This window comes from Malania oleifera, chromosome 12 (genome assembly GCF_029873635.1).
Source record: "Malania oleifera isolate guangnan ecotype guangnan chromosome 12, ASM2987363v1, whole genome shotgun sequence".
In the NCBI taxonomy this organism is placed as follows: domain Eukaryota; kingdom Viridiplantae; phylum Streptophyta; class Magnoliopsida; order Santalales; family Ximeniaceae; genus Malania; species Malania oleifera.
Genome location: NC_080428.1, coordinates 2,582,459 through 2,596,580, shown reverse-complemented (window position 1 = coordinate 2,596,580; position 14,122 = coordinate 2,582,459). Strand labels below are relative to the sequence as shown.

Sequence of the window (14,122 nt, the reverse complement as noted above, 5' to 3'; positions counted from 1 at the left end):
AGAACGGCTGCTGCCACGCATGATAATTACGTCTTTTTTTTTTTTTTAAATAAAGAGAATGATTAGTTACAAGTGTCCTAAAAAAAATCAAGAAAATTTGAGTCCTTGACTTGTGTGATTGTCGAAAGGTGAATTCAGAGTTGATGTTCACTAGTCATTGCGTAACTCTTGCACATGTATGTAAACTAGTTTCAACTATCTTGAAAAGTGAAAAAATATTATAAAGAGTATGTTATATATATAGTGTAATTAAGACAGATATATCTTACGAATTCACATTAAAGATAGTTAAAATTAGAATTGCCTTGATGTAAAGGTTGATATTTAGATCCAACAGATAAGGGCAGTTCATGTTAGCTCAAAGGCAAATATGAATTTGTGAGGGATGATGCCCTACAAGCACATATATATATATATATATATATTTCAAAATCAAATCAATCTCTCATGGACTAAACATAACCACCACGCGCATGGATCCTCAAGCACATTCATCAACCATTTTAGTGATCATATCAGAAGCATCCCTCTATTCCCAAAATGTCAAATGGAATGGACCCCCTCATCTCTCCAGCTAACATCGTTATATTCCCAGATCCCAGTGTTGCTGCTAAGACTATATCCTACTGATGTCTAATTTGCTGGGTTTTGGTTTTGCTTCCATCTACAGAAACATGGATGATGGATGCCACCTAACTACTGAGAGAGAGAGAGAGAGAAAGAGAGAGAGAGAGAGAGAGGCCATATCTACAGAAACATGGATGATGGATGCCACCTAACTAATGATAGGGAGACCCTCCATGAGAGAGAGAGAGAGAGAGAGAGAGAGAGAGAGAGAGAGAGAGAGAGAGGCCATATCTATCAAACTCTAATAATGAAACATGCAATAATTATCTTTCAATGCTCTGGATATGTCTTCTTGCCCACAAAAAAGGAGAGAAGTATGTTGTGGCTGGGGTCATTCGTATATATTCGTGCGATTGAATTGAAGAGGAGGGTCCTGAAGCTATTTAATTAATTAGTAACAAGGCCCATCGGAACAATTTGCGACAACATTACCGTCACTAAACCGGTGGCTTACTCCGTCACAAAATTGGTCACTAGTATATTGTATAAAGACCAACGAGTCAAAGTATGGAATTATACTGTCATTGGCAATATTGGCGATGATATTATTCCATTATTTGTTTCATGAATAGTTGTTTGTAAGCAATGATACTTTTTCTAGAAATTGGGTATTTATGTCAGTTCCATGTCTTTTTTTGCAAACCATCAATAATACAATTGTTTACCTCGCAAGAACAACAAAAGAATTGATTAGTATAAAAAAATTATAAATAAAAAATTAAAAATTAGAAAGCAACAATAATATTTCTAAAATTAAAATTTTAATTAAAAAATACTTATTTTATTCTTCAAATCAAATAATATTATAAACATATGATTCAAATAATAAAATTCCAAAATAATACACATTAAAAAAAATAATATAATAAAAATAAAAATTATTATAATTATTTTACTTAATTGTTATACTTCCAAAATTACTTTAAAATATAAATTTTATTGGACATAACAACTGAAAAATAGTAAAAAAATATTTTGTAATTTACTTTATTATTATTTTTTGAAATATATATATATTTAATTATATTTAAATTCATATGGTCATCTCATTTTTATTTTTATTTTAAAGTCTATAAAATGTATCATTTAATCCAAAAGAACTATTTTTGAATATTAAAATTTCTAACAATAGGTTGTCAAAACAACCTAAAAATCATAAAATTTGGTTTTCAATTTTTTTTCACAAACAAGAAAGAACCGACAACAGAAATTAAAAATTGACAGCATAAACAAATAAGTTTTTATAATATGTTTCTTCAACATGCAGAAACAGAAAACCAAAAGTAGAAATGGCAACGATACCAAATAGGCCCTTAGATACTTATTGTTCCTGGATTTTTTGGTAATTAATTTTATCCTAGAAGCATCATTCCAACATTGATCAATCATTCCGTGGGATAGAACTTTAGAAGTTGGATATATAAAATAATAGAGCATATATACCAAAAGTGCCATGTCATGTTTAAACAACGAAGGTCACAAATTAGAATCCAAGTCTCATAATGAGTCTAATCACTCAATGTTATAAATACTACAAAAATGTTTTGGTGAACTAATTAAGGCTTCATAGTCATCATTCTCATGATGGGAAGCATTCTCACCATCATCCAAAAAAAAAAAAAAATGCTTATATGATTGATCAATAGTTGGTGAAGTCTTCTCTTGAATAAGTATGATGAATGCATCCAAATTTCTTTTAAACATGTTCAATCTCATCACAACATGAACATGCTCTATGTTCAGGCAGTTGAGAATATTGGCTTGTTGTGGTGCCTCAATCAATTTTCATCTCTTCACTCCACCAGATATAGATGGATCCAAAAAAATATGTAGGATCTAAGTAAACTTCATATGTTGATCCTTTCAAGATTTTTGTTATAGATCATAGTTTTGTTGTATCCTTAGCCCATAAACAATCAATATCTATATATCAATATTTAGTATATAATGAGATTTAGAGAGACACACTACAAATCAACAATAGAATTATATATGGGAAAATATAAATGCAACTAGTAAATTCTAGGCAACTATAAGGTTAAAGAATGTCAACCAAGATACATGAAGCTTTGCACCCTTTTCCAATTTGTTGCTTTTCAATTTTTTTAAAATGAAATTGTCTTTTTATGTGTTAAGTAATTAATTGATTGTTTTTGGTTAGTTTCTTCATAGTTTTCAATCGTACTTTTATCGTGTTCTAAATTAAGTCTTGAATTTCTATTGGCATAATCCAAATGATACGTTAAATACTTGTTTTCATTGCTTTAACAATTCAATTGTTGTAGTAATTTTTTTTTCTTTTTTAAATATGCAGTAGTTAGCTACTTGTTTGCTGCCACACTAACCCCAATTGCTTGCTATGTTTCTATGCTGATCAAGTTATGATGCATGTGTGCACATGTTTTATGTAATATCAGTGTGTTAATCTCTTGTTTAGTGTCATCATTGTGTTATTCCTTTGTTTAATGTAGAATTAGTGTGAATTTCACATGTTAGTCTCATTGAGTTTTCGGTCAAAAATGAAGATTTGGTCTATTTATACACTAGCCTTCGTCGACGAGCCACATCACCTCGTTGACGAGGTCTAGAAGTTAGTTCGTCGACGAACTCTCCCCTCGTCAACGAAATTCAGAATTGCCCAAAACATTCTCTCGGTACTTACTCGTCGACGAAACGCTCCCTCATTGAAAAACCCCTCTTGTGCACTCGTTGACGAATCCCCTGATTTCATTGACGAGGCTCTATATAAATATAAAATTCAATTCCTTTTCTCCCCCTTCTTTCATTATTTAAATACTATAATTTTCCTGGTTCACTACATTATTGGTGATCGTTTGATAATTCCTTCGTAGCTTTGTTGATTTTGACTTTTTGAGTTATCCTGAAAAACATCATTACTTGAACACACAACTCATTAAACCTTTCCTTCATTTGTTACCATCAAAACAAGATGTGAAAGCTTTGTTAGGCTAACACTTTGTTTAATGTAGAATTAGTGTGAATTTCACATGTTAGTCTCATTGAATGGTGATAGTTAATTATAGTGGTCTAGAACTATTAAATTTTATCTAACTAGTCAAGAAGACTAATATCATTTAACTAATAAATCACCTACTGATCGGGAGAAAAACTAGATAATTTCCCCATTCCTATCCTATTAAACAAACACTCAAATCAATCTCTACCATCCAAACTAGAGCCAGCCAATTCTTAAAATCCCATCGTAAATGCAAGTAAACGGTAACCTGAAAATCATCGAGAGAAATACATACATACACACATAGAGAGAGAGAGGGAGAGAGGAGTGGGGATGATGAGGAGCATAGGTAGGTTTGAGCTCCCAATAGCATAAAAAAAAAAGGAGTAAAAGAAATCATACCTTTTAGAGAATGGTTTGTTTGTTGCTAATAACTTTTTCTTTAAAAAAAAAAATTAGCATAAAATATTCTTTTGTGACAAAAATTTTCAACTTATTTGACTATTTGTAATTGTTTTAGCAATGGGAAATATTTGTTGTCACAAATTTTGTTGCTGATGCCTCTTTTTCTTATAGTAGCAGATTGAGTGTTTATGTCAAGGTGTTCTAATGATATATATTAAATAGCTATACTACTTCACACTTGTGTGCAGAAGCACGTAGAGTAAAAAAAGGGTGCAAAGCTTCATGTATCTTGGTAGGTGACCATGAAAATTAATTATTCTACTACATTGGATATACCATAGAAGACATGTATCATCTGAAGAGAGTGATTTATTCAGTGTCATAAACATAAAATCCGAAAATGGGACCATGTGGGCTTCATGTTTGTTCTAAATTGGAGTAAAATACATGTTTAGCATCTATATCGACATTAAATCTTAAGAACAAAATTGATTCAAGCCTTGTTCCTTACACAATGCTTTAATGGACAACTTATTCTTTTTTAAGAACTTGAAATCAATTAGGCTTGGTGTCATGATGGCCTTTTTGGAGAATTTTTCATATAAACTATACTTACCTCCTGTAAGAAATAGTTCAAAATTTGGCACTTCTAAGATTGAATTGTGAGCAAACTTATCTTCACGCATGCTTGGTTCTTTTGTTATGGCCTTTCTCCCTTTTGCTCTTGTCAGAGCTTGAACAGGTGGATGTGATTTCGTGGCATGAGTTGGTGGATTAGTAAGACAATGGCCATAAGCAAGACTTGGACAGCGTACAATCTGCTATAGAGTGGAAACATGCCTATTTCATTCATTGGCCATGCTGATAATTCAATTATACTAAAAATAATTTGTGTAAAATATACTGGGGATTTCAAACAAAGATAGTTATAGCATGACTAAAGGAGAGAAGTAAAGTTTAAATCGTTGCAAAAAATATAATGTGCCCAGGAGTCCCACACTAGTCTTATAAAAAATCAACTTTTAATTTTCATCAGATATATTAACTTCAAATGTTCGGACGTAAAATTTTAATCTTATTCGACTTCAAATAATTTTCGGGCGTGAAAAATTATTTTTAATGCCGACAGATAGCGTCAATCCCAGCAAGAACACAAAAGCAGATCGCACAATCTTATAAATTAAAAAAATATAAACGAGAGGCCAGAATTCATTTTCGATGAAAAGAGGTGTATTAGGTGGGTAGACAAAGTAGACATGGCAGCTTGCATGCATGCATGCACACACGCCAGCAACCCCCAACGCCACCTGCTCCGTCCCTATGCCGCGAAAGTAACAGACAGCCGAGCAGAGTGGGACTTTGCAAGCGGTGGCTTCTTGGCAGCAACCACTGGCCGACCACCACCACCCACATGGCCCCCTACGCCCACGCTTTTCATTGGCCCAGGCCCCACGCTCACCGCCTTCCCGCACCGGCAGCTCGTGAGCAACCCGTTCCCCACTCTTCTGCCGCCGCCGTCCTCGCCTCCGCCGCCGTTTTTTCTCCATTTACTCCCAGCCGTCACCACGAGGTCTTCGGCATCCGATGCACTAACTGAGAAGTTGGTGAGACTTCCCCTGTCGAACCCCTCCGCCGTGACGACGCTCCACTCCACGCTCGCTTCACTTGGCTCGTAGCACTCGGCGGAGTCCTGACGCGGACGAGCGATTGCTTGGGTTGAGAAGCTTTCGATCTCGAACAAGTCGGAACTCGCATCACTACCGCCTTCGTCTTCGGTGACCGAAAAAATTCGCGGCCTGAAAACCTCTAACGAATCACGAGGGGGGTCTTCTGATTCTTCTATGTTTGGCAAACCCCTGGGAATCATTTTTCCTGGACGCAATGGAATCGAAGTGGAAAAGGAAAACCCGGCGCCGCCCGGGAAGGGCGGCCTCCCAGGGGCCATCGCACGGTGACTTCTTTGGTCGAAATTGAGATGATTCCCCGGCGAGGCTCTGCGAGAAATATTCTGAAATGCAACTTCATCAATACTCTTATTGGGTGGCTTTTCGGAAACATTTTCCCCTTTGGCTTTGGGAAAATGCTTTCCCTCAAGTACTTGGACCGATTTCTTGTTGGCGCAGGGGCATTTTCGGCGGAATATCCATTTTGCAGAGGGCGACCCTTTTTTCTTCTCATTATCGTCTGGAAGAATATTGGTGAGAGAAAACGTTACTGAACGGTGAGGGTTGGAGGGTAACAGACCAGTCCAGCTGTTCCAGCTGGCTTCGGAGGACGCCGAAGAGAGTTTGGGACGAATGGCTGGGAGTGGCGGGAGATCGCATTGCAGTGTATTGGTATTGTGTTTGTGGGCGTGGTCGTCGTAAGCGTCTTCGTTGAAGTACTTTTGGGCGTCGAAAATGCTTAACTCGGAGTCATCGGCTGGGGAATCGTGTTCTGTTGTGGGGAAGTGTAGTTTTGGGGCCGAGGGAAGAGATGGAAGTGGTGCTGTGAGAGTAGTAGCAGTGGTACCACGAGATGTGCTTCCAGTTCCACAGAGAGTGTTTGTTACAGTTAACGTACTCTCCATCTTCCTCCGCTAGCTGGTGGAGATCCAACTGCAACGCAGCGAATAATATATGGAATGTTATGGGAAGAAAATGAGAAGCATGCAGAAAACACCAGTACTGGTGGGATGAATGTATAATATAATACTATATGTTCGAACATCTCGAGTCTTTTATAATGAATGTTCTCCTACTCGAATGTTAACTGTTGAAAACTTAAGAGGGGAGGGGTATAAAATGCCTAGCATTCAGATTTTGGACGCGTGGAATGTGGGTCTAGTTTTGTGGGTGGGGTCGCTATAGTTCAAACGTTAACATTGCTGTGTTAAAGAGACAGAAAATTTTATTTTAAAAAATCAAAAAGGAAAGCTACCCATGAAATTGGGGATTCCTGTGCCTTCTCCCTCTTGTGTCTGGGCAAAGCGTAGGGTCATTTAGGGCTCAATGCAAGAAGAAAGAAATGGCTGCCTAGCGTTCTCTCAAGGGCTTCGTTTGGGTTTCTGCTTTGGGCATCTGAGTTGTTGTGCTAGGAATTTTTTCCTTTTGATGGTAAGTACTGTACATATATATATATATATATATATATATATATATATGTGTGTGTGTGTATTAAAATGATGGTGTTTGAGCCCCTTTGACAGTACTGTACATATATATATATATATATATATATATATATATGTGTGTGTGTGTGTATTAAAACGATGGTGTTTGAGCCCCTTTGGACATTCAACTAATTTGTTTAGGATTGGCAAAATCACACAACACATGTAAATTGATCAACATCTTTCACCCTCTAGAATGTTACACTACTCTTGCAACCGGTTCTAGTGTCAAGCCTATTCTTTTTGCTTTTCCTCCATTGAATTTGAAAATTCTTTGATCAACAAAGCTCATACGAATTATATTTTAAAAAACTTTCTACTGAAAGCTTGCTGATACTCTACTAAAAGTTATATTGTGCTATTGCTAAAATCTTGTTGAAGTTCTGATTCGTTTTCACGAATTTCCCACTCTTAAATTAGGACTTTGGTAATATTTTTATGAGTTTCATCTTCTATATTGTTATTTGTTTTGAAGTATACTGATTTTTAATTGTACAAATCTGCTTTAACTGAGAGTTCTACTTGTACGAACAAAAGTTGTTTATTGTTTCTGTTTTCTTGATGATTCAGAATTGTTAAATCGTTGTCTAGCAAGAGGGTGTTCTCGTAAGAGAAGGATCTCCACCTCGAACGGAAAGAGGTTGTAACTTCACCTAGTAAAGAAGTTGGAAAGGAATCCTCACAACGTGTTGCTTGGAGCAAGGACGTAGGCTGTTGGCTGAACCTTGTAAAAAATCTGGTGTTCCTCTCATCTTCCCTTAATCTCTTTAAATTATAGCCAGTATATCAACTGCATGTATGCCTATTTGATTGCTGAGAACTTATTGGTTATTGGGGAATTGTTGGCATACTAATCAAAGGAACTATATTGATTGTTTGTTATTGGATTGAAAAATCAGATTATACTTAAATACTAAATTACTGAATATTGGAAGCTTACTGAAATCTTGATTTTGATTGATATTTGAATCAAGTAATTGATTGGTTGTATGATTTGGAAATATTCTGAATATTGATGTTTTGAGAATACAACTAAGATAAACCTTGTGAATCTGACTATCTCATTGAAGATATATTGCAGGATATTTGAGATTAATCTTCTAAAATCCTATCTTGATATTTTTCATTAAGATTTGCAATTGATCTTGAATATTGTTCATTTATAGAAGATTGAATTTTGTTGGCTTTACTATAATCCCAAGAGGGGGGTGAATTGGATTTTTAAAGTTTTTCTCTCCTAGGTCAAATAGCCAACAACAGTATTTCATAAACTTAGGGTCAATCTAGAACATATATAAAATAAACTGATAAATACAATTGAATTAAATTTGCACAAGTAAATCAAACAAGCATGCACAGTATAGTAAAGCGAGTAAAGAAAATATGACACCAAATATGTTATCGAGATTTGGCAAATATGTATATATCTCCGCCTCGACTCGCAAGCTCGAGGATTCCACTACGACTCACTTAATGAGTGGAGCAGCACCGGTTACAATTAGGTCAAATTACTGGGATTAACCTCAACCTTTATATACAATCCTTCTAGGCTAGATTATCACCCCTTCAGACCACGCTTGGAGTGCAGCAAATAATCAATACAAATTCCGTGTACAAAAATACATGCTTCTCCAATAAGTAGATTTGTACCAGAACAACCAATGCACTTCAAAATGATAAGATCTATAATATTATAACTCTCAAGATAATGTCAATGTGGTAATCAAAGTGTAAGAGTCACTACAAAAAAACTGATTTTTAGTGACGAATCTATTTGTGACAGATTCAATTTCGTCACTAATAGTAGGGTATTAGTGACGGATTCATAAATCGTTACTAATACGGCACTGTTAGTGACAAAATCGAATCCGTCACTAATAGTTTGTCATAAAAAACAAAAAAAAAACGCGGGAAAATATTTTTGGCGTAGAATTTATCCCGAGAAAATATTAGTAACGATTTTTGTTGTATTAGTGACGAATTAAATCCGTCACTAAAAGGTAAACTTTAGTGACGGTTAAATAACCGTGACTACTTTTTTTTTTTTTTTTTAAATTTACTTCAGAGTAGTGGTGACGAATTTAGAAATTCGTCACTACTGGCCCACTATTAGTGACGAATTTTGTAACCGTCACTAATACTTCAACTTTTTTTTAAAAGAAATAAATATATTTACTTCAAAGTATTAGTGACAAATTTGTTGATCGTCACTAATACTTCCTTTAAAAAAAAATAAAAAAATTTTACTTCGCAGTAATAGTGACGAATTTTTAAATTCATCACTATTCCCCTGTTATTAGTGATAGATTTCACAACTGTCACTAATACTTCAATTTTTTAAAAAAAATAAGAAATGTTTACTTTATAGTTTTAGTGACAAATTTAGATATTCGTCACTATTGGCCGATTATTAATGACGGATTTGGACAGTCACTAATGTTTTGTTATTTAAAAAAAATAAACGGAGAGTGTTAGTGATGGTTTTGAAATGGTTACTAATGCCCAAAAACCCTTTTATTGCTGTCCGCGTGCAAGATTTTTTCCCTCCTCCTGCTTCTTCCCCTTCCCTGCCGCCTACTCCCACCTGATCTCCCTCTGCTCTCTGCCATCAGCCACCGCGCCAGCTCCTCCTGCTTCTTCCCCTTCCCCACCGCCTGCTCCCACCTGATCTCCCTCTGCTCTCTGTCGCCAGCCACTGTGCCAGTTCCTCCCCTGCTTCTTCCCCTTCCCCGCCGCCTGCTCCCACTTGATCTCCCTCTGCTCTCCGCCGCCAACCACCATGCCAGCTCCTCCTGCTTCTTCCCCTTCCCCACCGCCTGGTCCTACCTGATCTCCCTCTACTCTACTCTCAGCCACCAGCCACCGCGCCAACTCCTCTTCCTCCCCTCCTACTCCAACGATCATCTCTCGCAGTCTCCCCCTGCTCTCGATCGGCCGCAAGTCCCCTCCAGCTCCTCCTCTTCCCCTCATCCTATTCCGGCGATCGATCCTCTCTCCCAGTCTCCCCCTGCTCTCGGCCGAAAGCCCAGGTATTTCTTTCCCTTATCTTTTTACTTTCAAGCATATACTGAATATTTAAAATTTTTTTGAATTTACTGAATATTGAAAAAAAATTTGAATGTATTTTGTTATTTTTCAATGTTTGAACAATCCGCATTTGATATCCTCAGTGCTTCCAATTTACTTACTACCTATTAATTGTTTCCCATGCTCTGGAACCTTCTTCCAAGTTGTATAATTAGATTAAAAAAAAAAAAGATACCTTGTCTTGCAAACTCTGAATTTGGCTCATTGTCATTAAAAATAGTGTTGTTTGGATGAGTTAGTTTGGTTGGTTTATTGAGTGGAATGGAGCTTGGAAGAGAGTATAGAAAAGGTTGAGTAAGGTTGTGCGATTGTATATGCCAATTTTATTTTTCAGTAGACAGAACGAATGAGAATATGATTTTTTTCCAATAAACATTGAACATGTGGTCAATCGTACAACCTTCATGTTATCTAATCACCAATGCCCTAGTTTCATTTTGATAACTTATTGGGGTGACAACTTGTTTGAAATAAGTTGGAGAGGGATGTCGAGAGGAAAGGAAAATAATACTACTATTTGGAAAATTATATAGGAAATCTCTTTCCTTCACGTATCTATGTACTCGGAGTTTAAATGTTAGGTATATGACAAATTAATTTTATATTTATTAATATTACATATGTAAGCAAGAATTACACACAGTATTATGATATTTTGAGTTCGGTGAACGACTTGAGAACAAAAATATGAAGAGTTGAAACCATAAGTTGATTAGCGATATAATGAGACTTAGACACATGATTGTAAACACGTTTCTTTTTTTATATATGCTTTCTTTCAATTTATTTCTTCTGTGCACTATATATATATTCTCAATTGTTTTAAATATTAATTGTTAACTACTTTGACTAAAACAAGGTTGGTTACGTTGATGTGAAACTTTGAAAGGGAATAGCTTTTTTTCCAATCAAGGTGTTCCTTTCCTTGAGGGACTTTTATTCTTTCTCATCAAAACTTGAACCCGTGAAATCCTTATTTTCTAGTCTCCTTCATTTGATGGCTACGGTCAAAATCATAATAATAACCACAAAAAATCTTAAGTTTCACTAGGTGAGATTGGTTATATGAATTCTTTTTCACCAATTCACCCAATTCAAAACATTTTTCTCCACTAAATCAAAGACATAAATTATTACTCCCTGCTTCATTTCAAATTATTTTAGGCCTAGCATGTGCTTTTCTCCACCAACTCACCCAATTTCATATCAGAAATAATAACTAACTCAATCATCCTCACAAGTGTTCTACTAGGCTAGCTTATGTTTCAAATGACCCAACTAGCTAAACCTCCCTTCCCTTATCTTGTTTTAGTCAGAGTAGTTAATAATAGAAAATTCATTTCACTTAGGTAAGATTTCATGGGGAAAATAAAATATACAGCATAATTAGTCTCACTTTTCTCTATAACTAAACAGAGAAGTGATTTTCATTAAGTTATTTTCTATTCTAGTTCATAAGTCCAAACAATACAGATATTCATCTAAAGTATTAGGTGGGGATAAGAGGCACCTGATTCGTCAATAACAAATAGCTCACTTCATGCCAAGCCAAACCCATTTGGCCCCCATTGTGACTCCTTAACTTACCGCTATGCTGAATACAGGTACAAAAAAAAGCCCAAAAAAAGATTAAAGAAAAAAAAGGCACATAGATGCGAACTTCCCTTTAAGGTTTCAAAAATTTCATGATCTTCCTTGAGGGTATAGAAAAAAGATGTAGTTAGGGGTGATAAAATGGATCAATATGTCATTTTGGATAGAATCATAAAATAGGTTGGGTTTGAGTTGGCCCACTTACAAATAAGTGGATAATGGATCATCTATCGGGTGGGAATCCGTTTTGCCACCTCCAAATGGGGCCTAACTATTCAGTGAAATACTGCAACACAATGAATAAACAGACAGAAAATAATGAAAAAAAAATACATAAATAAATTGCATGAAGAATGCAAGGAACAAATCTCACAAGTAAGTCAGATGAGTAAGAGTAAGAAGAACAATTGAAGAAAATGCTTCATATTATCATAATATGAAAAAATAGGGAGGTAAATGGAAATAATAATGTAACTTTGCATAGGATTAATGGGGACATTTCTCAAAATTTATGGTTGGTTTGATTCAGTAGAATAACTATTCATTATAATAAGATGGAATATAGTTTAAATTTTGAAAATTAAGGAAATAGTTATTCCTCATATATCTCCTAATTACTTTATTTAATACATAATGAGAAAGGAATAGACACCTATGGCAAAATTTATGAATAATTATTCATTGTCTACTCCTTATAATAAACTCATTAAATATTTCACATTCTTATTTGTTTTATAACAATAATTTAATTTATTATGTAACTAGTTATAATTAATTTACTAAAACTAATCTATTCTTAGGAATAAGCTTTTCATAAACCAAACATAATCTTAAAGACCAAACCAAAGTATGACAATCTCCTTTGTAATAGTACTAGAGATAATAAATAACATTCTTCATCTTCTGTAGACTTGACAAAATAGATAAAATCCCTTAATTTGAACTAAATTCATTAATCAACATTTATTAAAAAAATTGGATATAGATTACAATTCAGTCAATTGATTATTGCTTAATCCATCATGGATTATAACTATCATAACTATCATAACTAAATTCATTAATCAACACTTGTTAAAAGAATTGCATATAGATTACAGTTCAGTCAACACTTCTTCCATGATGCAAGAACTCTATCCTCAATATAACTATTGGTTCATAACTATCTTGAGATGTTTCAAAGATTTAGCTCGTGCATTAATTAAATAAACTGATATAAGCCTCATTCATATTAAAGGATTAAAGTTAGAAAACTCAGCAAGATGAATACCACAAAAAACAAAATAAAATAAAATATACTAGTTAGGGTTCAAGTATTTTTCTATTTGGTGTTCTATCAATTGCAAAATCTGGCCATGGCTTTGTTGTCACTTCTATCATAATAAAAAAAATACAAGAGAATCTATACTAAACAACTAATTGTAACTCGTATGACTCATCCGAATGTCATTTAATTACTTTATGTAGAAATTCTGAACACTTTAAATCAGGATGATTTTAATGCATACGTAAAAATAAAAAATCCTCTCATACGATAGTTCTCACCTACAATTGTATTTTATTTTTGCTACAAAATCAAACATCAAAACAACTAAAAACAAAACAAGATTTCTTTTCAATTCTCCTATACAAATTCAAACAAAATAGGAAAGCAAGATGTGTCCTTTTTGTAATTGCTTGTAAAATTACAACTACAAAATTAAACAATAAATAAGAGACAAACTTCCAATGAAATTGTAGTATTTTGCTTCAAGGTGATGGGATAATGCTATTTTATTGTGTTTACACTTTGAAAAAAAAAATGTCATTTTAAGTCATCCATTGCATTAGATCAAATTGATCGTCCTTACACGTATTATTAAAAAAACAAATGCTTACATTGAAACTTAGACCCATCCAAGAACGGTTACTATACATTCATTCCTAATCGTACATGTGAGACAAATCAATTGTTATATTTCAATTTATTATTAGTCACACTATGTTGACTAATAATCACTTGAACATGTTAATTATTTGTTTCACTTACGAGTAGTAATGTGAATATTTCAACCATTCTTAGACTGTCCAATGTGGACAGTTCAGGAAGTTGTATTTACATTGTTGTCATCGTTCACACTTTATCAATTGTCATTATATATTTCGAGCGCGTCTCTACTTGTGTTCTTTGGGTGCATAGTGGGGTGTCGTGACAATTTGTTAGTGATGGAAAACTAGCCAAATTTTCACTTCCCCCATATCGTGTACTTCGAGAGCCATGGGGAGATGATGTCGAAATTTAT

At 34.6% G+C, this 14,122-nt stretch overlaps 2 protein-coding genes across 2 annotated transcripts; both read right to left on the bottom strand.

The window, feature by feature from the left end:
• Window positions 1-5,158: 5,158 nt before the first annotated feature.
• Window positions 5,159-7,061, bottom strand: LOC131145186 (protein PHYTOCHROME KINASE SUBSTRATE 4). The gene has a single exon (XM_058094314.1). The coding sequence runs from the start codon at window positions 6,576-6,578 to the stop codon at window positions 5,328-5,330; it is 1,251 nt and encodes a 416-aa protein (XP_057950297.1). The 5' UTR covers window positions 6,579-7,061; the 3' UTR covers window positions 5,159-5,327.
• A 2,673-nt stretch (window positions 7,062-9,734) lies between these two features.
• On the bottom strand, window positions 9,735-10,130 carry LOC131144944 (uncharacterized). The gene has a single exon (XM_058093931.1). The coding sequence runs from the start codon at window positions 10,128-10,130 to the stop codon at window positions 9,735-9,737; it is 396 nt and encodes a 131-aa protein (XP_057949914.1).
• Window positions 10,131-14,122: the final 3,992 nt, after the last annotated feature.

What these genes read in the sequence shown, in the direction of transcription:
- LOC131144944 (XM_058093931.1), bottom strand. Translation starts at nt 10,130, where the DNA reads ATGAGGGGAAGAGGAGGAGCTGGAGGGGACTTGCGGCCGATCGAGAGC.
- LOC131145186 (XM_058094314.1), bottom strand. Translation starts at nt 6,578, where the DNA reads ATGGAGAGTACGTTAACTGTAACAAACACTCTCTGTGGAACTGGAAGC.